Raw genomic sequence first — 24,958 nt, 5'->3', positions numbered from 1 at the left:
ATTTGCAGCACTCAATCCCTACATCTCAGTTTAAAGGGGAGGAGACTCAAGGAGATATTATTGCAGATAAAAAGAACTACACTGAAAAGAAATAATGGTTTGCCATCCCTTATAAACACGCACTAACTTTTATTGCTGCTGTGACGCAAAATATAAACTGGATAAATTACCATTAAGAAGTGCATGCACAACTTCTTGTTAGAGGTCCACAAACAGAACTATGAGTAATCCTGTCACCTTCCTCTGCTACCTGGACACACAAGGGCCTTCTGCCTCAGGCAACTTCTCCCAGTGACTTGGAAGGCACTGAACAGACTGTGCTCTGGCACCACCAGATGCAGAGTCAATCTTAAGAAATGGGGCCACAAAGTGGAGTCCACGGCATGTGAGTGTGCAGAAGGGCAAACCACAGACCATCTACTACAACGCAGCCTGAGCCCAGCCACATGTACAATGGAGGACCTTCTCATAGCCACACCAGAGGCACTCCAAGTGGCCAGCTACTTTGACTAAATGTCAAAGGACATTTAGTAGAATGCCAAGTTTTTAAACTTTGTGTTTTCAAATACAGTAGAGTCTCATTTATCCAACATAAACGGGCCAGCAGAACATTGGATAAGCGAATATGTTGGATAATAAGGAGGGATTAAGGAAAAGCCTATTAAAACATCAAATTAGTTTATGATTTTACAAATTAAGCACCAAAACATCATGTTATACAACAAATTTGACAGAAAAAGTAGTTCAATATGCAGTAATGCTATGTAGTAATGACTGTATTTACGAATTTAGTACCAAAATATCACAATGTATTGAAAACATTGACTACAAAAATGCGTTCGATAATCCAGAATGTTGGATAAGCGAGTGTTGGATAAGTGAGACTCTACTGTACATTACAACTTGTACTCTCGGTTTGCTTCTGATACGATAAATAAAAACTTCTATAGCTTTATATCTACAAACAAGTAAATCGAATCTACCTGTATCTGTTAACATGTTCATACCTTATTGAGTGTGTATCTGAAGAAAAATAATTTGACATGTGTGGGTTTGAAGTAATGCCATTCATGAATTAAATATTCTATTAGTAGTAGCTTTAGTTTTTCTCATCTAATTCTAACATTAAAAAAATCAAACTTTTAAAAAGTAATCAAATAAACTATCCACTGTAGCTTTAGATGAGAGAAACACTTCTTTCCAGCTGGTATCCCTGTCTCCATAACTCTCACTCTGTCAAGAAGACTCAGGAGGAGCCAAGGCAAATTGCCTTAAACCGGGCAAATTGTGAACTTTGATTGAGAAACACATTGTGCTTTCCCTGCTTGAATAACTTTCTATTTTAAGCAGTTCAAGAGAGATAGGGCAGTGTAGCTCTTTAACGACTCCAGGATCGGCCTGACTTTAAGCAGTAATGCAGTTAAGCAGCTCCCCATACGTAATCAATGGTACACGATTAATTAACGCTTAAAACCCGCTGTAAATAGGCACAGAGATTGAGAGCAAACAGGTTCCTGACGATCAACAAGTTTAGATGTGAAAGAGTCAGAGTTTGGAACAAGTGGCCCCCTGCCAGTGTTTACTGACCCTCATCCCCTCGGTTTCAGCGGCAGCTTCTCACCACTCCTTCGGCCTCCCAAGGCCGCTATGAGGAGGAGCCGCACGCTCTGCCTTGGAAGAGGAAGGAGCCCAAGCAGCCCTTTCCCAAGGCTGACTCCGGGGCCAAATCCTCCTCCTCCACCTGGAGAGGAGGATTCTTCCGCAGGTGAACTCCGCTAGACCGGGGGCTCTGAAGGGAGCCCCTGGGACCACAAACACAAGCTCCAAGAAAACCGAGAGCAAATCAATTACTCCAAGGCTTCGTCTCTGAGCCAGGTCTGGTCCCGCAGCTGAGCCGCTGACGGAGGAGGGCGAGAAGCGCGGTTCTTTTGCATCTCCACTGTAAGGAGGCTGCGGTGGCGCAATGGGTTAAACCTGAAGTTTGAGTTGCTGATCTGAAGGTGGCCGGTTCAAATCCCCGAGACAGGGTGAGCTCCCGCCTGTCAGCTCTATCTTGAGGGGACATGAGAGAAGCCTCCCAGCAGGATGGTAAAACAGCCGGGCGTCCCCTGGGAAGCGTCTCTGTAGACGGCCCATTCTCTCACACCAGAAGCGACTTGCAATATGTTCTCAAGTAGATTCTGACACGATTTAAATAATAATAATAATAATAATAATAATAATAATCTCCACTATAGGATGAATGCAGTTTGACACCACTTTAATTGCCATGGCTTTCTGCTATGGGATCATGGGTATTATAGTCAACGCTGTAGCCGGAGGGAGGGGGGCGGGGGTTAGGGGTTCAACCCCCCCCCCCCCTGAAAATTTTCAGGTTTTTAAAACCTGGTTCACTCATGCATTTTAAGTGGTTAACCAAATCTCCATGAGTGTCCACTGAAGTTCATCTGTCTTGAGTTGAAGTTTATCAATGGAGCCTGATTTCTAAATTATTTTGCGTTATGGAACTACTCTTCATGATTCGCTAAAAATGTTTCAACCCTCCACCCCCTTGCCCCGACCTGGCTATGGTCCTGGTTGTAGTCTTACAAGGCCTTTGCCCAAGAGTGGTGGCGCCTCGTCAGACTCTCACTCGCAGGATCCCAGAGCCTGAAGGCAGTTAAAGTGGACTCCAGCTGCATTCATTCTTCGGTTTGGTTCACTCCCTAACCTTCCCAAAAGTTTGTCCCACCGAGGGGTCCCAAGAGGCAATCTCCGTGGGATGTTTCAAGGCAGGAGACGGCCCGCATCTCCCGGCCCCCAGCCCCGAAAGAGACCTTGGCTTACTTTTCATCCTTGGCGTGCTCCTGGCTGTCCCCCGGAGGCATGGGCGGCGGGAGCGCGGGTAAGGTCCCCTGCTGCTGCTGCTGCTGTTGTTGTTGCAGCTGCTGGTGCTGGAGGAGGAGCAGCGTGCAGGTGGCCAGGTGCCGCTGGTGCTCGTCCTGGAGGCGCCCGTTCTCGCGGTCCAGCTTGGCCACTTGCTGCTCGAGCTCGTCGATGCGGAGCTTCTGCTTCTCCAGCAGCTCCTGCTGCGTCTCGATGATCTTGTTGAGCTCCTTGAGGTACTCCGCCGCCTTGCTCGGGTTCTCCGCCGGCGGGGGCTCCATGGCCGGGCCAGCCTCGCGGGGGCCCGGGGCCCACTCCGCCGCCCACGGGGGCCCGGGGCAAGGCGAGCGGGAGGAGGGGGCGGCGGGGCGGGGCCGCTCAGCTCGGCCGCGGAGGACGAGGAGGAAGAGCAGTCCCAGCGCCAGCCCGCCCGCGGCGCCCCACCACCCGCCCCCCGCCAAGCACGGGCCCCGAGCAGGACGAGGAGGAGGAGGTTCGTCCACTGCTTCTCCTTCTTCTTCTTCCCGGCTAGAGAGAGCTGGCGCCGCCCGGGCTCTGCGGAGCCGCCATGGACCCCTTGGGCCACCAAGGAAGGCTGGCGGGACAGCACCAGCCAAGAGACACTGGGGAAGCCTCTCCTTCGCCTCTGCGCTTGCTTCCCTTCCTCTCCTCTCCTCTCCCGCTGCAGGTCCCGCTGAGTTTGGGAAAGTGCTTCCTCTTCGCAGTCTCTGGGGCGGAGCTGGGCTTGGGTCCTGGAGTGACTACTATTATAAGAGCCCACCTCGCCTCAGTCCTGTCCGCACTTACTGCTGCTCTTCTTCTTCATCTTCTTTCTTCCGTCCCAGCGCTTGCTTGCTTGCTTGCTTCCTTCCAACAACATACACAAGCTCGCTCACACTCATTCGCGCGCGCGCGCGCGCTCCCGCCCTGCCTCTCTCCCTGAAAGCGCGTGCCCACACGGCGGAGCGGGAGGGCGGCGGCGGCGCTGCTGGTGGTGGTGACAGCTGCAGGACGCTCGCCCAGGGAGGGAGACTCCTTTTGGCGGGAACGCGTGTCAGGGGAGCAAAAGGTGGGCTGGGGGGGGGGAGGCAACACGCCTTTGGCTCCGCCCCTGAAGTAAGTGAGGAGCCCCTCAAACAGGGCGATTAAAGGGCGGCGACCACAGCGGCAGAGTTTGCTGGCTGTTTCGCGCGCGCTTTGGCTCGCTCTCTCTCTCCTCCTTGAGAGGCAGCCCCCTTCCTTCAACGGGACCAAGTGGACTCATCGACTCTCTCTTCCCTCCAGGCAAAACCACGCTGTTTCTCCGCGGGACTCCTGCCTGCCTTCCTGGCATCCTCCTGCTTGTTCAGTCCGAGACACTCTCCCTTTGAGTTTCTTCTGACTATAACCGCGATGAACTTGCCCTCCTGCTCCTGGATGTCATACAGGGATAAGGAATGCCTTTTGTTGTGTCAGAAGCGACTTGAGAAACTGCAAGTAGCTTCTGGTGTGAGCGAATTGGCCATCTGCTAGGACGTTGCCTGGATGTTTTACCATCCTGCCGGGAGGCTTCTCTCATGTCCCCGCATGGGAAGCTGGAGCTGACAGACGGGAGCTCACCCTACTCCCTGGATTCGAACCGCCGACCATTCGGTCAGCAGTCCTGCCGGCACAAGAGTGTAAAACCCATTGCGCCACCGGGGTCTCCAAGGAATGCCTACGCAACGAGTTGAGAGAAGCGGGGGCCGTGGGCGCAGACCACCGCCTCATCCTTCCCCTGGTCCTGGAGGAAGGAGGATGCCGCGGAGAGCCAGCCCATCCCTGGCCCAAGAAGGCGGTTGTGTGAAAGCTTCCCCATATAGCCTTCTTAAGTCTCAACTCAGGATGCCTCTCCGTCGGCAGCAGCAAGAAAGCAGCCCCTTTCCCCTCGAGGTCCAACGAAGCCACCCAGAAGCGATCAAAGCAAGCTGGTGAGGGAGGGAGGGAGGGAAGGCAAGGGGCATCGAAGATGAAGGGGAGGCTAAGGGTTTCATTCTATCCATCCTTTCCTCCCCCCCCCCCCTTCTCCTGTCCTTTATCTCCTGCTCCTTCATTCTCCTCTTCATCCCCCTCCGGTCTCTCAGTTTTGCTCAAATTGCAGCAGTTGCATTTGGCTGCTAATTTGCCAAGTCAGCTCCTCTGGAACCTGGGCTGCAAGCGGGTCTTGCTCTCACTTGAGGGAACGGGCAGCTTGAGCAGGAGGCAGGAGATTCAGCAGAGAAGGAGACGGTGACCCCAGTGGCCTGGCCCTGGGCTGTGAGGGGACTTGTCCCCAGTCTGCAGCCTCCCTTTTCCAGAACAGACTCCCTGGCTTTGAGGAGGGAGCCTGGTCTGGAATGAGGCTTCATTAGGACTTCTCTGAAATAGATTCTTTGAAAACAGCTGTTTTCCACCTTACCTGTTTTTCAGAATAGGAGATCTATGGGTCCTTTGTGGGAGAGAGATACCCCCGTTCTCCTGTTTCAGAATGGAAAGAAAGGAATCTGGACCCTTTAAGAGTACAGTAACCAATTTTTTTCCTTATAAGCTTTCATTTCATTTCAGACAAGTTACATCCAAAGACATCTGGTCTGAACGAAGGTTCGTATCCTAAGGGTGCGTGCACACAGGGTTGCTGTGAGTTCTCTGAGCTGTATGGCCATGTTCCAGAAGTATTCTCTCCAGACGTTTCACCCACATCTATGGCAGGCATCCTCAGAGGTTGTGAGGTATATTGGCAACTAGGCAAGGGAGGTTTATATATCTGTAGAAGGTTCAGAGTTGGAGAAAGAACTCTTGTCTGTTGGAGGCCAGTATGAATGTTGCAATTAATCACATTGATTAGCATTGAAAAGCCTTGCAGCTTCAAGGCCTGGCTGATTCCTGCCTGGGGGAATCCTTTTTTGGGGGGGAGGTGTTAGCTGGCCCTGATTTTTCATGTCTGGAATTCATCTGGAATCGCAACATTCACACCTACCTCCAACAGACAAGAGCTTTCTCCCACCCTGGACCTTCCACAGATATATAAACCCTCTTGCCTAGTTTTCAATATATCTCACAACCTCTTAGGATACCTGCCATATATGTGGGTGAAACGTCAGGAATGCTTCTGGAACATGGCCATACAGCCTAGAAAACTCACAACCCAGTGATTCTGGCCATGAAAGCTTTCAACAACACATTGCATCTACAGTACACAGTTTGATTCATGCAGTTTGATCCCCACTTTAGCTGCCATGACTCAATGCTGTGGAACCATGGTAGTTGTAGTTTATGATGTTTAGACTTCCCTTGCCAAAGACAGGTAGTGCCTCACCAAGTGGACTCAAGCTGCATTCGTTCTAGTGTCCATGCACCCAAAGATGTCACAAGCCTCCTTCCTTGTGGTGATTCAACATTTAGCATTTAAGATAATTTCTCCCACTCAACTAACTTTTAAAAGGAAACTTTGCTACATCTTGCCTTTTTAATTTCAAAAAATAAACTACACATGTTGTCAGGAACAGAGGCTTCTGAAGCATTCCGTAAATAGAGTTGAGATATATACTCTTATTCATCTGCTGTGAATATCTGCTCTATTTACATTAGGGTTTGGTGACTTGCCCTAATAGATTGGTGTAGATTCCAAATCAACAAGATATACCAAGAGAATACATCTGTGTGATGAGAAATGCTCTAAACTATCAAGTGGGTGAATATCTGGAATTTCATAGAAGACCTGTGACAATCTCTCCTTCACGTTCTGCCCTGAGATACTCTGTTCAGGAAGTCACAATACAGTATTCATCTCTTAGTCCTTAAACGTAGTCCAGAAAGAAGAGACTGCTCTCATTTACACCCACCAACCTACATCACTGGGTCATTAATAAGTGCTCAGGTCTGATTCCTTTATATATACCAAGAAATGCTTACTCTCTGAGTCATAAGATACTCCCTTCCTTGCACAGTCCTTCTCCCTCCAGAGGTAAAGAATGAACTTGCCAAATGTTTTTGTCATTCTCCATAATGTCTTCTCCAAATTATCTAAGGTGACCCTTATAAATCATTGAGACACCTTGGAGCTTCCACCAGACAGTTCTCAAGTGCTGTCAGTCTAAAGGTATTGATTGGCGATTTCATTATGCTGCTAGGATACCCCACTTTGAGTTATTTTTTCCTAAAAAGGTAAAAAAAAAAAAGATAGATGCAGTGGTGGGAAAATGTCATGGGACCAATTCCCAGGGCTGAATTTGCAAGCCCTGGATTTGGAGCCATAACATAAACAATCCTGAATGCCTCATGAAAACACCTGGCAGCAGAGCATGGGAACTCGGGGTCTAAAATCTAAACAATTATAATGAGTAGTTTGTGTGGGAATAGTAGAAATGTGAGACAGGGGGTGGGGTTTGGTGATGATATTTACGTGTGGTGTTACGTTGCAACCAAGGTGATAAAATTGCTTGTATGTAAACATTATGTCATTCTCGACTTTTTCCAAGTCGTGTGTTCTTCAATAAAGATTGGTTTGATAGCAGCTGTCTTTGATCTGCGTTCATGCTGGTCGTTTGAAGTGAGCGCGACAGGAAAACATGGGAAGATTAGAAACTGAAACTTGGCCTGCCTTGTCTGAAAACCATTGTGTAATTCTGTGGTGAGGTGGGCAAATTACAAAATAAAAGCCTTGTCTGGCACTGTGATGTTAAGTAGGTCAGTCTATGAATGTATATTTCATTTTTATTGCATTTCCATCCTTTTTAATACTCTGTTTTACATAAATCTCTTCCTTTTAATTTGAACTATGCTAAATGTTAAGTTCTTGTCTTGTGACACACACTATGTCTAACTATTTGGCCATCCTTTAGGTTAATGAGAAATAGCGGGGAATAACAAAATTGAATCTGGATTCTGACCAGTGGATAGTTAAGCATGATTTCCTTATTGCCAGGAATTCCTAAAATTTAAATGCTTCGGAATATATTGAAATGAGGATACTCTGGTGTAACTAACATGTCATGTGTCCTTCATTTATCCTTCCTAGAGGAAGGGTACTTTACTGTAGGATTAGGATACATTGAAGTGAGGCTACTCTAAAGTAAGTAATATGCAATGGTGAGGCTACTGTAGAGTAAGTAATATGTAATGTGTCCTCCAGATAGCCTTCCTAGAGGAAGGATGCTTTGTCATGTTGGACTGTAACAAGCATTCTCCTCACCATTGGCTATGTTGGCTGAAGCAATAATATAGGATTACAGTATCCTAGAGAGTGCCTTCAAATTTGTGTGTTACTTGTCTGAAATAATGTCCACACAGTGTTGTGGGATATGTAATCCCTTTCACTTGGGCTTATTCTCACACACTGAACAACTGCGTTAAAATAACTATTGAAAGCTACTTTTAAAATGTCTCCTAGGGTAGAATAGGTTTCTTGGGACTTTTTTCTCAAGGAAACGTGGAAAGCATCAGGCGATGGAGCAATCCGCAGTATAAGCTACTCCAGAGTAGATTCTTTGAGTTCAACTGATTTACTTCCAGTTAAATACACCTAGAATTCCATCCAGAGATATCAGGAATTATAGTGTTTGTGTTTTCACAAACTCTTTTGAGAAACTACCTAAGCACTAACAAAAATAGCTTGGGTTTTATTTTATGTCTGTTTTATCACATCAACGTTATACTGTGATTTGTTAGCTCTGATTTCTTAACACATTTATGTAATGTTAATTGTTGAGCTTTATTTTATTCTAATCTGTAATGCCTATTAAATTTGCTAAATAGGTTATTATGCTGTCATAATCTGATGATGATGATGATAATAAATAAATAAAACTTTATTTATATACTGCTCCATCTCCTTGAGAGGACTCAGGGCAGTTTCCAACATGAATATAAAAAACATTCAATTGTCAAAAACACCACACAGTGAAGTTCAACATAATCGACATAATAAACAACATCATAAGGCAAAACCAGAACAATTCTATTGAAAACAGACACAAAATTACAAATCCAAATAAATATACTCCATCAAGGATTCAATACCAATAAATAGAACTTCAGGGTAGACATGGTCAATTATAAGGGATAAGTAAACTTGTGCACCAGAATAATAATAATAATAATAATAATAATAATAATAATAATAATAATAACTACTTATATCCTGCCACCATCTACGCGAAGGGTCTTGGGGCGGCTTACATATGGCACATAAGTGCCTAAAAACAGAGCATAAAATAAAACAATATAAAATGCAATTCAATAAAACAAATAAGCATATAAAGCAACAATTTAAAATTCATTTAAAATGGCACTCATCTGGTGGTAAGCTACTGTAAACATGGCCAGGCTGTAAACAATGGGTAAGGGAATGGAATAAGTGCAAAGGTGGAGCCATGGGACGAGGGCATAGGGTGTAGTGCAAGAGTGCACAACACTTGCGCAGAACAACTAGGGACTAGGCATTCTCAAAAGCTTCAAAGTCCGTACGAAAGGTGGACAGTGTGGGGTCTGGCCTAATCTCCCTGGAGAGGGCATTCCAAAACCAGGGGGCCACCAGCGAGAAGGCCCTTGTCCCCACCAGCTGTGCTTGTGACGGTGGCGGGACCGGGAGGAGGGCCTCCCTAGCAAATCTTAGAGCCCACGCCAGTTCATAGGGGGAATGCGGCCACGAAGATAGGCAGGATCCAAACCGTTTAGAGCTTTGTAGGTAATAACCTGCCCTTTGAATCAGGACCAGAAACTTATTGGCAACCAATGGAGCTGCCTTAGGAGGGACATCGTGTGCTCTTTATAGTTAGCTCCAGTTAGTAGACTGGTATATTAATGGTATATGCTGCTGGGAGAGATTTGCCCTATACTTTCTGAAAAGGTGAGTTATGAGTGATCACATGTAGACAAAAAGTTCATCTGCTGTTCTGATGCTCATCAAGAGAAGGAAGTTTCAATAACTTTAATGTCTTTGTATTACTTTCTAGATCTGAATTAGTACAGTTTTCCCCCAACTGTAACATGCTGTGGAAGCTCTTGAAGTAGGCTGAAAGATGATCTATAAATATTGCAAATAAATATTGATGAGTTGATATCTTGTTTGAGATTTGCTGCCTTTTTTGCCTAGACTCCAGTGACTTTAAAAACTTTGCTCAATCAGAAAAACCTTTTATTTTTTCAGGGACTGTTCTTGTACAAACAAAACATCACCAGGTCTGAAAGCACAGTTTACCTTGTTTTTAGACAATCCCGGAGAGGCTAAGATCAGAATCTTTCAGATTCCATCTGTCTGTTAAGAGCTTCCCCTACAGGCTCTTTCCCTTTCACCATTCTGAGGGTATCACCAATAGCAGCTACATTACAGAGTTCATTGACAGGTTAATTAGGTTAACTTGTCAGTCAAGGATAGCTACTTTCCTTTGGCTGGATGGAATAACCTCAAAACTCCTTTCTCTAAGAAGCAAGCTTTCTGCGAAGTAGGAAAAACAAAAATTAAAGTGTTGCGTAAGCTGGTTTAAAGCTTCTCTAAGAAGAGCCACTAGTTTGCTGGTTGCTGCTGGGATCCTGCCTGCAGTGTTTAGAGAGAGAAATCACAATTCTTCCCAGGAGCTTTAAACAGCCTATTCACTTCATTGCACCAGATGAATTAAGAAAGCTTGCCAACTAGAAGGGAGGGAGAGCATATTTATAGCATCAGTATCACATTCAAGTTCTGTATGCATAAAAGACAGTTGAGAGCTGCCTGTGAATGAAGATGCAGAATGCTGAATTTCCCCAGTTAGAGACACAGGAATTTTCAAGCCAAATCTGCTTTAAAAGGGAAGCTTTCAGTATTGTGGTTTTTTAAATAAAATAAAAAACAAGGCATATTTAAGGATGTAGCCCTGTAAATTCCCTGAAAATTGGTACAGATTGATTAACTTTTGCTTATAGCAGTAGACTGGATTCAGCATTTAATGGCACCAACAGAAGCATTATCTGAACAAAGTTCTGTTTGACTGGAAAACTGCCAACAATAATAAAAGAAGATTGTCTCTTCTGCCCCATTTTCCTCCATTGTCTTTCAGCCCACAGTGTTACCAGTCTTGTTTTTGAGAGGTCAGTGTTGGATCACTTAGAACATGAAGCACCTTTTCCCATGGATAATAGTGGGGAAAATAAAGAAATGTGTGGAAAACACGTTTCCTCTTCTTTTTGTATAATTTTAGATTGGTTTGGAATATTGAGTCCAATCAGCCATGCTTGGACTTGTGTTAAAGATATTATTCAAAAGAACCTGAGCCGACTTATTCTGTCCTGTAGAATATTTCCTTTTAAGTTGTAGCCATGGCTTTTTTTTCCTAATAAATAAAATGGAAAACCAGTCCACTAAGAATAACTAGAATTATAAATCAAGTTGTTTCCTGCACCAGTTTCAATGCATCTGTCTTGAATGTGTTAATTCCATGAAATACATTTCTTCTTAAAGTACAATTTCCTTTCAGTCATAAAATATAGCTATTATATACAAATGCACTGTCCCTTCCTTGCCAATGTTATGTAATGGCTAAAAGCATGAATGCATTGCTGCATTTTACCACCTGTAACACTCTGAATGTTTTGTTTCTGCCACCTGAACTGGTATTTTTTTTGGCTTCTCTTTTTTTTTTACTTCAGGGAACTTGTTTATTCATTGCCAAAATTGTAAACATACTCTCAAGTGGTTTGCTATGTGCATAGCCTAAAACAGTGCTGCTGTGACCATGCTCTTTAATCTTATTTCTAGTACAAGATGTTTTTCATCTAAAGAGTGTGTTAATCTGCATAGGTATTCTGAAATGTCTTTTTTTTGTTTCTGTGAATGTTACAGTTTAAGAAAAAAAGGATAAATCTGTGCATGGAGTCATTTCCTGCTACAGCTGTGGTGATTATAGGGGCAATCTGAAAAATGCTTTCTGCACATGGTTTATGGTAATGGAAACCAGTTCAATTTTTTACAGATATTGTGCAGAAAGACTTAATATGTATTGCTATATCTGAAAAAGAAAAGCAATAATACTTGGACACACCTGATCCCAAGGATATTTATAAAGGCTATAAGGTATATTACTTTCAGTACATTTGAATGATTAATGCTTTCTTCTTTAAGTGCAAATGGAATGGAGGGTAAATTGTCATTACTGCCTTCAGAGATTTATTGGATTCCATGAGGGGGTAGTTCCGTGGAGGCCCATAATGGGTGCAGAACTCCTGAGTGCAGCAGTGTTAGAAGCACTGGGAAGAAGTTAATGCATATATTGTTCTGTCTCTGCCCATTACTACCTTCTTGACAGATTTCGGCACCGAGGGTGGCCCTGGAAAGTGTTCCCTAGTTAATTATTGTGATTGATTCTAAATAAACTTATTAGTGGCATTGTTAACCCATGTTACTCCTTTTCACATAGATTCTAGATAGTTCTCTCTTTGCCTTTCTTCTAAGAGTATGCAAAAAGCCAGTGTATGTAGAGTTCTGTGTTGTCACGAATCAACACAAATGATTTAAGTATGCAAGAGTGCTTATTTCTTCATTTTCCCATTATTATTTTGGTAAAGTGATGAAAGCATTAATGCTTATAGGCAACATCATGGACTAATTTAAATCAAGATCATAACAATTTCCCCAAATCTGCAGTTTTAAGTCAACTTTCTCAGTTTGTAATGCAGGCATTTCTTCAGGAAAGCATGCACCAATTTAGCTCCTGTAATGAAACATCATCATAAGTCTGTGGTTCTCAACCTGTGGTTTCCAGATGTTTTTAGCCTTCAGCTCCAAGAAATCCTAACAGCTGGTAAGCTGGCTAGGATTTCTGGGAGTAGTAGGCCAAAAGCATCTGGGGACCCCAGATTGAGAACCACTGTCATAGGTGATCACTTGTGGCTGAGTATGATAGTATTCTAAAGATAGAGTCTTGGCAGTGGATACATGAATTACTGCGAAGACCTATTCTAAATCCACATGGTATTTCACATTGAGAACATCAAGGGAGCTTGTTTTAGTGGGTAGTGGAAAGCATTTGACTCTTAAGCCAAATACAACAACAACAACAACAACAAGGTTTCTTACCCACATCTCCTCATATTTGATTCATTATTGTGGATATATTTCATCAGTATTTAATCAAAATACTGATGAAAAGTGGTCACAAGGGTTTGCTTGATGTACCTTCCTCTTGGCATGTTTATTCTTTTTGCCTTCTATTTGTGCATCTTCAAAATCCATGGCACTGTTGGTAACAGCTGATCTTGAGTTACAATGCTCGTGTGCCAGGGGTTTCCAGTTCATGGTGTTTTTTCCACATTTTTTTTAGATTGGATTTAAGTCCCTCTTTGATCATCTTTTGTTGACCACTGACATTCTGTTTTCCATTCTTGAGTTGAGAATAAACTAACTTCTTTGGGAGATTGGCCATTTGGATAACATGGCCAGTCCAATGAAGTTTATGGTGGAGAATTTTAGCTTTGATCGAATGGTCTTTGCTTCTTCCGGAACACTGACATTTGTCCGCCTGTCATCCCAGTAGATTGTTAAAAACTAGTTGTCTTATTGAGTAGCCCTTTTTGTATCTGTGCATGAGCACTGAGCCCGATCGCCTGCTTGATGTTAAATAAAACTTGGATTAAATTGTGCAAAAAACCTTTGAGACCAAAGGAATACTTATTGGGAAAACCAGCAACCTTTACAACTTGGAAAAATTAAGTCTTGTTTTGATTAAATACTGATGAAATATATCCACAATATTGAATCAAATATGAGGAGAGGCGGGTAAGAAGCGTTGTTGTTGTTGTTGTTGTTGTTGTTGTTGTTGTTGTTGTTGTTTTTGCTTTAAGAGACAAATGCTTTCCACTATCCACTAAAACTACCTTCCTTGTTGGATGTATTTCTGTCTAGAAAAGCATATCAATCGCCAGTTTTAACATATGGATCCTTGCAATAAATTGTTGCCACATGGAATGCTTGTTCAGCATTACAGCCATAGCATTCCACCCTCTGATTCTCCTATATTTCCTCTTCAGTAAGAACCCATCATTTGTGCAGATTGGTCATGTTTAGTCCTAACAGTAGTTTTGGGGTTTCCTCCTCATCTGGGATATTTTCTCCATTTTTCCTTTGGTAGTGCTTTCTAATCACACCATTTTAGTCTCCTCTGTTTATTCTTTTCCAATAGTCTTGATCATGTTGAGATATAAAGCTAGTTGTGTGGGGAGGGATTATTCCTCTTTTGGGATTTTCTCTCTGCTTTTTGGAGGGGGTACTGTGCCAAATCCGAGCCAATTGAAATCTTTCATTTCTGTATTGATGTATAAAAGTAGTTTTCATTTCCACCTCTGGAGACATTGTTGATATTGTTTCTCAGACTGAATCAGAAAATGGGCCAGTCCAGACAAAGAGATTGCTTATTCTGCCCTCTTTATAACTCTGTTTTGTTTTAACGCTTCCTTTCCAACCACTTTGTTGTAATCACAGGTTGGCATTTTTCTTTTTCCAGTAAATCAGTATCCCATGCCACTGTGTTAATACGGAACTGGTCATTTTGTCTCTTTTTGTTTCTTCTTTATTGAGCATTTTCTTTTCCAGGAGTTATTTTAAATCTACTGACATTGAAATTAGTATCTGGTGGCTTCAGTGTCTGGCCAGTGAATCTGTACTAAGTTGTCCTACAGACTTCAAAGGAACTCCTCCTCATTTATGCATATAGTGACAACATGGCACTTTACAAATAAACATGGAAGCCAACAGACTTACAGTCTAATTAAGACACGACACAAAAAGAAAAGGGATTGTAGGGAGTTAACTGTTATTCATGGCGCTGAACCCACTCACCCCCCTCAAAAGTTCAACAAATTGGCATTTGTAATTTAGACTAAAATATGAATCTGGCCCACTAGTTTACTAACATGGAAGCCAACAGTCACCACTAGATTTTTCTCTCTTACAGAATTTTGGATGTACCTTCAAAAGCATATGAGAACCTGAACTGGAAATAAAGCATAATGGATGAGTGTTTGTATTAAATTCAATTGTCACTTAAAACCACTTCACATAACATTAATCTGAAGAAAACATAACATCTTGATTTTTCATTTTCCTCCTTTTGTAAAAAAGTTAATTCTCAAATTGCTCCTGATTAAAGCATTTGTCTCCTTGGGATTTTTGTGACAAATTTAGTCTAAAAGTGCCATTAGAAGGTCAGGGATGAAGCTGAGTAATTCTCTTGATATTTTACTATTTTTAGGCAACTAATTTCTAATGCTTCTGTAAGTGTACTTAAGCTACTGTTTGTTTTGAAACTGTATCAAATGTTTTAAATGCCTCACATTGCCTTTGGAAATAGAGATTTTTGCTTACTCTTCGTAATGTGATAAGTGTTATGTGATTTGATAGGAACCATGAGATAGGCTATCACAGAGTGAGAATTGTACTAAAGTGACTATGTTATGAATTGCAGTAAACATATTTGTCATTGTGAATATAAATATGATTCTTTTCCATTCACACACATACACATTAAAGTGCTGCTTTTCAGAACTGCCCATTTTTTTACAACTCACAAGTAACTGTTACACATTACATTGTGTAAAATACCTGCATGAGAATTTTTGCTATATGAACAATAGGTTGAGCCATTTAGGCTCATACTCACAGTAGAATAAAACCTGAAGCAGGAGAGAATACTTCTTGAACATGGCCACACAGCCCGAAAGACATACAACAACCCAGAGTATCATTGATTGAAAACAGAACTCTTTGTAAGTATAAGCGTAATAGCTTTGCAATATATATTATTTATGTTTAATTACATTGTGTTAAATGCATTTAGAGAACAACTTATAAGCCACTGTATGTTCCCTATAGGTTCCACACTATATATGAAAGATTCCACAGATAATCGACCGCATTCTTCAATTGTTTGAACTAAATAATAAGAGTAAGTAGTATGTACTAATATTAGTTAATCATACTAAGTCAGAAAACACTCCATACAATTGTATTAATGCCATGTAACACTTACAGACTCTACCACCAGACAAAGATTCTACTTTGTAGTCAAAACCAGTTGTGGACTAGGAGTCTACTCATCCTTCAGGAAGAATTAAGGAAATAAACAGGAGAATTTACTACATTATCTACTACATTGTTAATACAACTACATGTATCATACTGTGAATGCAACAGTTTCACTGTAACTTATAACTGCTTATCTGGAATTTACATTCATTTATTGTACATAATATATTGTTTAATGATATTCAATACCTTGTTATTATTCCAATAGTGGATACTTGTCAGTTAAACCCTTGGGAACCAATTTTTTTTATATTATAATTTTTTTACCAATACCTAGGAATCTTGTGAGAATCATATATGTAAACTGTCCCATGCCCTTTCATCGATTTTAATCTTTTTGCCTCATGGTGTTAAAGATAATATATTTTTTGAATGTCATAAATCCTCTGAAAGTGCCACCTGGTGGCAGAAGTAAATTGAATCACCAAAGAGGGTGCATTAAAATAATGTGATGTGGTAAGCTTCAGCATAATACACAGGGATTTAACCATGCAACTCTATTACGAGCAATAGTGCTGCTATAGCTAAGCCTTTCCAATAACACATGGAAAATTTATTCCTCTGACTCTCTGGTTTTATAACCACAAGCAGAAAACAACTCAGAATATAAAGAAGATGACTCTTTGAATAACTTAGTTCAGATCAGTTATAAAGCATGACTGTGCCAATAAGTGGTTTTCTAGTAAAGAATGAGATAGATGGCTCCAAGTGAACTCAGGTTTAAATGTCCATTACATTTAAATGGGCATGATTCAAGGCCAAATTGAAGCAAAATATATTGGATCCCCTACTTCACATCATTGTAATTTGAATCTCACTACTATGAAGCCGAGGAAATATACTTCACTTTCACTTTATTTATGCTCCTTAATTGGTCCCACTGGAAATCATTACATGGCCGAAAATGGTTTCTCTCTCTGTCTCTCATTCCTGTTCTAGTCTAACATACCTGGAGGGCTCCGGGCTGGAGAATGCTGACTTAGGCTCAGTGAAATAAGCTTGTTTAGAAGAGATATTTCCATGGAGGTAAGAATATAAATGGGGATACTTCTATCAAAATCTCTCCCTTACATATGTATGCATGAACAGTGGGGCCCTCATATCTTTGAGCATGCCAAAATGGATGGTCTGATGACAGCATTTTGAGCCTTTTACCTAAACCACATTTCCATTGATTTTAAAGTCTGAATTGCTGTGATAGTAAACTGCAAATAAATGTTTTTAAATACTCTGTATAGCTGCATTTGTGTCACTTGTAACATGGTAAGTTATGGTTCAATGTACAGGCAATGCATACTTCTTGGATATATTGCCGTAATAATGTCCCAAGATACATTAGGACTGTCTTAGGACAGCGGCGTGAGCGGCCGCTGTTAGCTCCAGCTCCTGCCAACCTAGCAGTTCAAAAACATGCCAATGTGAGTAGATCAATAGGTACCGCTCTGGCCGCAAGGTAACGGCACTCCATGCAATCATGCTGGCCACATGACCTTGGAGGTGTCTACGGACAACGCTGGCTCTTTGGCTTAGAAATGGAGATGAGTATCAACCACCAGAGTCAGACATGACTGGACTTAACATCAGGGGAAACCTTTACCTTTTATACCACATCTGCCATTGTGTTTTTGCATAAAATCCACCAATATTCACTCAATTTGTATGTCAGACTTCTCTTCTCTTTTGAATGTATGAAGCTTGAGAACACTTTAAAGTAGTTTCAAGAGATGTTCAAGGGGCAATCCTGATAGCAGACTGGGAACTGCTTATACCAGCTTTCCCCAACATGGTACCACTAAATATGTTGAAATACAACGCCTCTATTTTCTCTCTTCAGTGTAACCTATGGTTACTGTGCCGTCGCGCCTGGGGCTGTAAACTCTTAGTGAAAGAGGCATGGACGTGACATCTTTCCCCAGGGGATTGCTTCTTGCCCTCCTTTAGGGAAACTGGAACTCCCAAGGACCAAAACACTATAGATAATTCAAAAACTGGGTTTATTGTTCACAAAGGGGGTAAAAGAAAATATACATTACAGTCTTTGATTGTTTAAGTCCATGAAGCTTGTCCAGATCCCTCTTTCTCTGGCTGTGAATGCCGGAGCAAACTCAGCCTCAGTCCAATGACCTATATCTGAAGACAAGAGTCTTCCTCTGTTGCCAAAGGACTGATGTGAAGGCGCTTGAGACTCCTCAACGTTGTTCAGGTTGGCCCTAAACATGAAGTGCGAGTCCCAAGGGTAAGAACCTCAGAATTGGTGCTGAGAGGTAACTTTTGAAGGGCTTTCAGAGCCAAGCCTCTCTTTCACGTCCATCCGATAGAGTGGAATGAAAAGGAGGAAACACAGTCCTACTCCAGGAAGAGGTGGAGCCAAACAGTTTTGCTGAGTGAGCAATGTAACAGGTGCAAACAACATTGATTGACAGATATAAATAACCAATCCAACTACATTTACAGGGTAAGGGCAAAATCAGGCATGATACAACAATTCAAATCTTGAAACTTATAGTTCCAACACATAGATGGCGCCACTCGTGCCGTCACACTCCCGGCCTAGATTTCCTGACTTTCGAAAATCTAAACAAAATGGAGTTAAATACCTTTAACTCTAATAACTTTAAGACTGTATGTCTTCTGAAAATAACTCAACCATGTCGCTAATAGGCCTGTCAAAAAAAAAAAAACCTTTTCGTTAGAGATGACCTTAACCTGGGCCTTGCGCACTCTATTGTCAGAGCTAGGATATAATTTTGACACAATACCCTTAGCCCATTGGTATCTAGGAGCATCTTTGATTAAGTAACACCAAATCCCCAACCTTTACGTTGGCACCTAACAATCCAAAACCCATAGTTTTTTGGGGCAGACTCTGTAAATGACCTTCCTTGGTGTTTGACCTTTGCGTGGAAATGCTGTGTCAACAGCAGAGCTATGTGGCTATGGTGTGGCAAAATAACAGGATTTTTAACACAGGATCTAATCTTTGCTCTTTTTAGTCTACCTCCAACCCTAAGGAGACCCTCATTGTCCAGGAAGGGGTTCAAGTCCTTTAAACAACTATTTTTGGGCAAGGAAGCTTTTCTTTCTAGACAAGCTATTTCTTCTAAAAAACACTGTCTTTGAGTGGATCTCAGGATGACTGTTGAGGCTTTTGAAAGATCTTGGGGCTGAATTGCACCACTGTTTTTTGTAGTGATGTAATGTATGAGCCTGGCAATGGCTGCCTGAAGTCTAGTCCATTTTGAAAATCTTTCAAACTTGGCTGGATTTAAACCTTGCCTTGATAAGTCTTGGCCATCGATGGTAGATTTGCAGGACTTAATTTCTGGCAACTCAGTGTCTTTGAGCACGGAAATGCTTTCTGGAAAGGAAGGATTTTGAAGACATTTGGGTCCAGTGATCCAGGATGACTTGGACAACTTTGCGGCTGATGTTCCACGGGATGTCACATCTGCCGGATTTTCTGAAGTGGATATGTAATGCCACTGCTCTTCTCCCTCCGCACACATGCTGGCTGGTTCAGCGTAGTTGCTTCTGAAGAGGTCTTCCACAAACTGGGTGATCTGGGTCTTTACTGGGTGATCTGGATCCTTTAGCATCCTTCTTCTTAAGGACAGGAGACAATGAAGGGCAACATCTCTGTTGTTGGGTAGAGATGGTCTTTCCGGCTTGAAAGGTAAAGGTGCTATCCAATTATCTTCAGAGACTTGAGTGACTTGGTTGTTCATCATCTCAAGGAACTTCTGTTCATTTTTAGAGAAGGCTGTTTGCTCATCTCTCTCTGTGACTTCGATGATGGGAGAGTAATCGGGCATTACTCCCTGGCAGCAAACTGAGATGTGGCTGGCACATCCTTGCATTAGTGAAGGCCTTTTAGTGACAGGCTGGAACATCTTGTTCAGGCAGACTGGGCCTAACACCGTCCATCCTAAAGGCAACTGCTGGGCCATGGGTGATCCCTTAGGACCTTCAATCTGGTTGCTAACACGGAACAGTGTGGGACAATCTGCACCGATAAGCATGACGATGTCTGTTTCCAAGTCCAAAGCTGGAATTAGATCTTGAATACCTTTGAGATGAGGATGGGCTTGTACCACCTCCTTCGTGGCTATCTGTTCTTTGTTCCTGGGAATCAGGCTGCATTCTATAAGGTCAGGAAGATCGTACCTGACCTTTTGTCCGACAGGCGAGATTTTGAACTTTGTTGCAACTCTGCCATTCATCTTATTCTTTCCAGAACAAGTGGATATGGTGTAATCTATTGTCTCGGTATGAAGGTCGAACATGTCGAAGAACTCTGGGGTTGCAAGAGATGCGTCACTTTGGGCATCCAAGGCGACGTAGACCCTTTTCTTATTCCACGGCTGCTTGTCTGGATACACCTCTGCCAGGCAGATTGGGTGGCAAATCCTTGGCGTGTGGCTATTTTGACAAAGCTTGGTGCAGGCAACCGCAGGAGCCTTGAGGGCTGCCTGAGGTTCTGTAGGCTTTTGGTCTTCGTTGGTTTCTTCTTTGGCAGGAGAATTTGACTTTGCTTTGAATTGAGGGGAATCGAAGTTGTGCATTGCAGAGCAATGCTTGATGCTGTTGCAGTGTTGGCATTTAACCTTTTCTTTGCAGTCTTTGGAGAAGTGAATAGTGGCGCCGCAGCATCTAAAGCACACCTTGGCCTTTTGAACTATTTGGAGTCGTTCTTTGTAAGGCTTCTTTGCGAACTCTCTGCATTCAGCTAGGCTGTGTGGCCTTTGATGAATGGGACAGGATATGGTGTTGTTGCTGACTGGTTGAGCAGAAGTTGCAGGAGTTGCGTCTGTCATCTTGACACTTAGGTTCCTACTAAGATCTTTGCCCTGGGCTTTGTCTTCTTTGGAGGTCTTTTCAGGCTTTAGGTCTTGGTACAAAGCGAGAAGACCTGTTTGAGGGTCATTCCTCTCACGGGCTGCTCTAGTGACGAAATCCACCAAAAAGGTGAAGGGCGGGTATACATTTGCATTCTCCTCTTTGTACTTGAACACCTGTTTCCCCCAAGCTTCTCGAAGAGGAAAGGGAAGTTTGCAGAGAATGGCACTCTGTGACGTGTACTGGTCCAGACATGCTAAACCTGGGAGCTCTGGATTTCCTTTGGCTGAAGCTAGCTCTAGTAAAAGATCACTAAAGTCCCAAAGCTGTTTGCAATCTTTCATCTTCAGTGATGGGAACCTGTTGAGTCGATCCATGAGGGATGCTTCTATCTCAGTGCTCGCACCGAAGCGCTGGTCCAAGCGAGACCACGCTGTGGACAAAGCTCTTTGGGGGTCTGCTACATGAGCAGCGTAAAGTCTTTTTACTTGCTCGGCTGAGCTGGGTCCAAGCCACGCCATAAGAAGGGACAGTTCTTCATCCACTTCTAGCTTGAAATCTCGAATGGCCCTCATGAAGGTGATTTTCCACAGAAGGTAGTCATCCGGTCGGTCAGTGAATTTCTGGACGCCTTTGTCTCTGATGTCTCTTCTTGGATTTCTCAAGAGGGAACCCAATTGAGACTCCAGTGTGTAAGGGTACATCTGAGGAGTGTGATGTGGCGTGACAAACTCAATGTTCTTCGGTTGAACACATCTTTTCGCGATGGTAGGCGATGCTGGGTTCAGCAGATTGCTGGCAGGCAGCACCTCTGAAGCCTTCATCTTCAGCGATGGGAGAATTGACTTGGTATGCAGGGATGAATGTGGTGGTTCACTCCCGGCCATGCCTTGCCAATGTGGATGGACATCTGGATGTTGTTGAAAGACGTCATCCATTCGTTCCCAAGTAGACAGGTGGTATCTCTGAGGCCTAAGTGCAGGAATGGACTCTGACAGAGATGGCACTCTCCCGGCCGTGCTTTGCTGTACTTCTGAGGAATGGGCTGGCCTTGAAGTCGCGAACACTGGAACAGATGAGCGATCTTCAAGGTGGCAAAAGGAGATATGACTCTGCACTACAGGTGGTGCCAGTTGCAGGTGTGCTGAAACCTTTGCTGTAGGCTCTTGTGTTGGCAGGAAACTAAGGTTTTCTTGGGTTAGTTCCTGTGATAGGGCTTTGGCTAGAACGTTAGCTCTGACTATCTTTTGTGCTGTGTCTCTTTTTACTTGAAGCAGATCTAGATCCCGTTGCAGCTCATCTTGCTTGGTTTCAGCCATTGCAAGCTCTATTTCTCTCTGGGCCCTGGCCTGTGCTAGGTCAGCTTCTTGTTGGGCCCTAGCCTGCGCTAGGTCAGCTTCTTGTTGGGCCCTAGCCTGAGCTAGAAGCAGTTTCTGCTTGGCTTTAGCCTGTTGAAGGAGGAGTTCCTCTTCATTGAAGGCAAGGTCTTGCCTAGCCATTTCTGCAGACGCCTCTGCTTCTAAAACCTCTTTTCTAATTTTCAAACGGACAGCCTCTCTGTTGTAGTGGGCTGCTTTGGAAGAAGTACTGATGAATGAGTGTGTGGATTGGGAGGAACTGCTATGCCTAGATGAATGCTTGGATTTAAGGCTAGCATCATTAGATGGAATCTTGAGCAGACTGGATCTAAGGCTTACACATGGGGAGCCTTGAACCCTTTCTTCTGCACCTTCTACAAGGGGGGATTTGACCCTTGTTTGCAAAATCTCATTGCTATGACTTGCCATTATGAAATTCAAAAGGAAACTTATCCCAAGTTTCAAACAGTACAAAAATGCAATACTATATAACTATACAATTAAAGGCACACAAAAAGGGCATTGCAATACTTTAAACAAGACAATTAAAACAGCTGCTTAACTGAGAAGTTAAGCCTGGGCTTTCATAAACTTGCAGCAGGCTCTGAAGAAATGGCAGGAACTGCAGAAGGTTGGAATTTATTGCTTTGCAAACTGGGTTCTGGAAGAGGCTTGGTTGGTCTGCAAAGGCTGACTTCTGGAGAAATGTATCTACTTTGCAGAAACCTGGATTTTGCTGCACTTGCAAGAGCTGAATGTAGCGATTTGCTGGCTTGCTTGATAAAGAGAAAAGGCGGGAAACTTAGCAAATGTATCAATTTTGCAAAGGCTAGGCTTCTAGCAAATGTATCCACTTTGCAGAAGGCTTCAACTTGCTGCAGCTGCAAGAGCTGGATGTATCAATTTGCTGGTGGCTTGAGATGCAAAAGAGCGGGTAAGCTTGTAAATGTCTCAATTTTGCAAAGGCTAGGCTTCTAGCAAATGTATCCACTTTGCAGAAGGCTTCAACTTGCTGCAGCTGCAAGAGCTGGATGTATCAATTTGCTGGTGGCTTGAGATGCAAAAGAGCGGGTAAGCTTGTAAATGTCTCAATTTTGCAAAGGCTAGGCTTCTAGCAAATGTATCCACTTTGCAGAAGGCTTGAACTTGCTGCAGCTACAAGAGCTGAATGTAGCAATTTGCTGGTGGCTTGAGATGCAAAAAGAGCGGGAAAGCTTGCAAATGTCTCAATTTTGTGAAGGCTGGGCTTCCCTCTGGAGGCAAAGGCAGGCTTCTTTTGACTTCTTTATCTTTAGGAGACTATGGGCTTGGCAAATTCAAGGCCCTTCCTGGCTCCTTTTCCCTTCTTAGCACTTCTGGAAGGCTTCTTTCAGCAGTTCTGGAAAAGAAGGCTTCTCTCTCAGCACTTCTGGAAAAGAAGGCTTCTCTCAGCACTTCTGGAAAAGAAGGGTCCTCTCAGCACTGTGCCGTCGCGCCTGGGGCTGTAAACTCTTAGTGAAAGAGGCATGGACGTGACATCTTTCCCCAGGGGATTGCTTCTTGCCCTCCTTTAGGGAAACTGGAACTCCCAAGGACCAAAACACTATAGATAATTCAAAAACTGGGTTTATTGTTCACAAAGGGGGTAAAAGAAAATATACATTACAGTCTTTGATTGTTTAAGTCCATGAAGCTTGTCCAGATCCCTCTTTCTCTGGCTGTGAATGCCGGAGCAAACTCAGCCTCAGTCCAATGACCTATATCTGAAGACAAGAGTCTTCCTCTGTTGCCAAAGGACTGATGTGAAGGCGCTTGAGACTCCTCAACGTTGTTCAGGTTGGCCCTAAACATGAAGTGCGAGTCCCAAGGGTAAGAACCTCAGAATTAGTGCTGAGAGGTAACTTTTGAAGGGCTTTCAGAGCCAAGCCTCTCTTTCACGTCCATCCGATAGAGTGGAATGAAAAGGAGGAAACACAGTCCTACTCCAGGAAGAGGTGGAGCCAAACAGTTTTGCTGAGTGAGCAATGTAACAGGTGCAAACAACATTGATTGACAGATATAAATAACCAATCCAACTACATTTACAGGGTAAGGGCAAAATCAGGCATGATACAACAATTCAAATCTTGAAACTTATAGTTCCAACACATAGATGGCGCCACTCGCGCCGTCACAGTTACTGAGAAATGTTCAACACAGTTGGAGGGTGCCTGATTGAAGAAAGTTCCGTAGAGAGATGCATACTATAAAACAGAATTTCTTTAGTTGATACATGTAGATGTTTCAATAGTATCTCTGCTCTTTCTTATGAATATAGATGTGTATTCAAGCCAAATGGTTGGTTTTCGTAACACCCTCTAACCATCTGTGTTTCAGATGCTGCGTAAAAACGTGCTTTATTGCAGATTCCTCCCCACATTTATTGACTCATAACTGCTGTGATGCCTAAAGGAGAGTCAGAAGGCCTAATGTTGTTGGTTCTTTTCCAGTGGCATTTGCTGTTCCTTTACTGCCATACGTTAAAGAATGTACTATGTGAATTGCTTATTTTTTGCATCTCTTTGACTAGTATCTGAGATTAATGCCTGGTAATTAATATTTGCCTGAATATATTAAAAACAAAAAGGAAAAATAGCCTGCAGTTTCTTGTGATGTCTAATTTGGTGTGTTCTTCATTCCAGGTGTAAGGCAACAATGATTTAGGATAAAAGAAACTGAACATCATTATTTGAAGCAAATATCCATGGGAACACTGTACCCATGGAAATCGTTGCGTTCTATTCATTGGTATACCTCTGACTTCAAGGACAAAACTTCTATGATTCTGTATATATACAACTGTGAAACCTAATAGAAGAGATAGCAAGAGAAA

At 42.9% G+C, this 24,958-nt stretch overlaps 1 protein-coding gene and 1 long non-coding RNA gene across 8 annotated transcripts in view; one reads left to right on the top strand and one right to left on the bottom strand.

Moving 5' to 3' along the window:
* iqsec1 (IQ motif and Sec7 domain ArfGEF 1) overlaps window positions 1-3,260 on the bottom strand; it is a 453,315-nt gene extending 450,055 nt beyond the window's left edge. For all 7 annotated transcript variants that reach the window (XM_062973848.1, XM_062973849.1, XM_062973836.1 and 4 more), the window contains exon 1: window positions 2,827-3,260. In XM_062973848.1, coding sequence (XP_062829918.1) covers window positions 2,827-3,146 — 320 coding nt within the window. In that variant the 5' untranslated portion in view covers window positions 3,147-3,260. The remainder of the gene's footprint in view (window positions 1-2,826) is intronic.
* A 1,561-nt stretch (window positions 3,261-4,821) lies between these two features.
* On the top strand, window positions 4,822-24,720 carry LOC103278297 (uncharacterized). Its single transcript, XR_505942.3, has 3 exons — window positions 4,822-15,773; window positions 16,853-16,939; window positions 24,463-24,720. It is a non-coding gene; the product is annotated as an uncharacterized LOC103278297 (long non-coding RNA).
* The last annotated feature ends 238 nt before the right edge of the window (window positions 24,721-24,958 follow it).

This window comes from Anolis carolinensis, chromosome 2, assembly GCF_035594765.1.
Source record: "Anolis carolinensis isolate JA03-04 chromosome 2, rAnoCar3.1.pri, whole genome shotgun sequence".
NCBI classification, from domain to species: domain Eukaryota; kingdom Metazoa; phylum Chordata; class Lepidosauria; order Squamata; family Dactyloidae; genus Anolis; species Anolis carolinensis.
The sequence above is the reverse complement of the archived record's forward strand: the minus strand, read 5'-3'. Positions and strand labels throughout refer to the sequence as shown.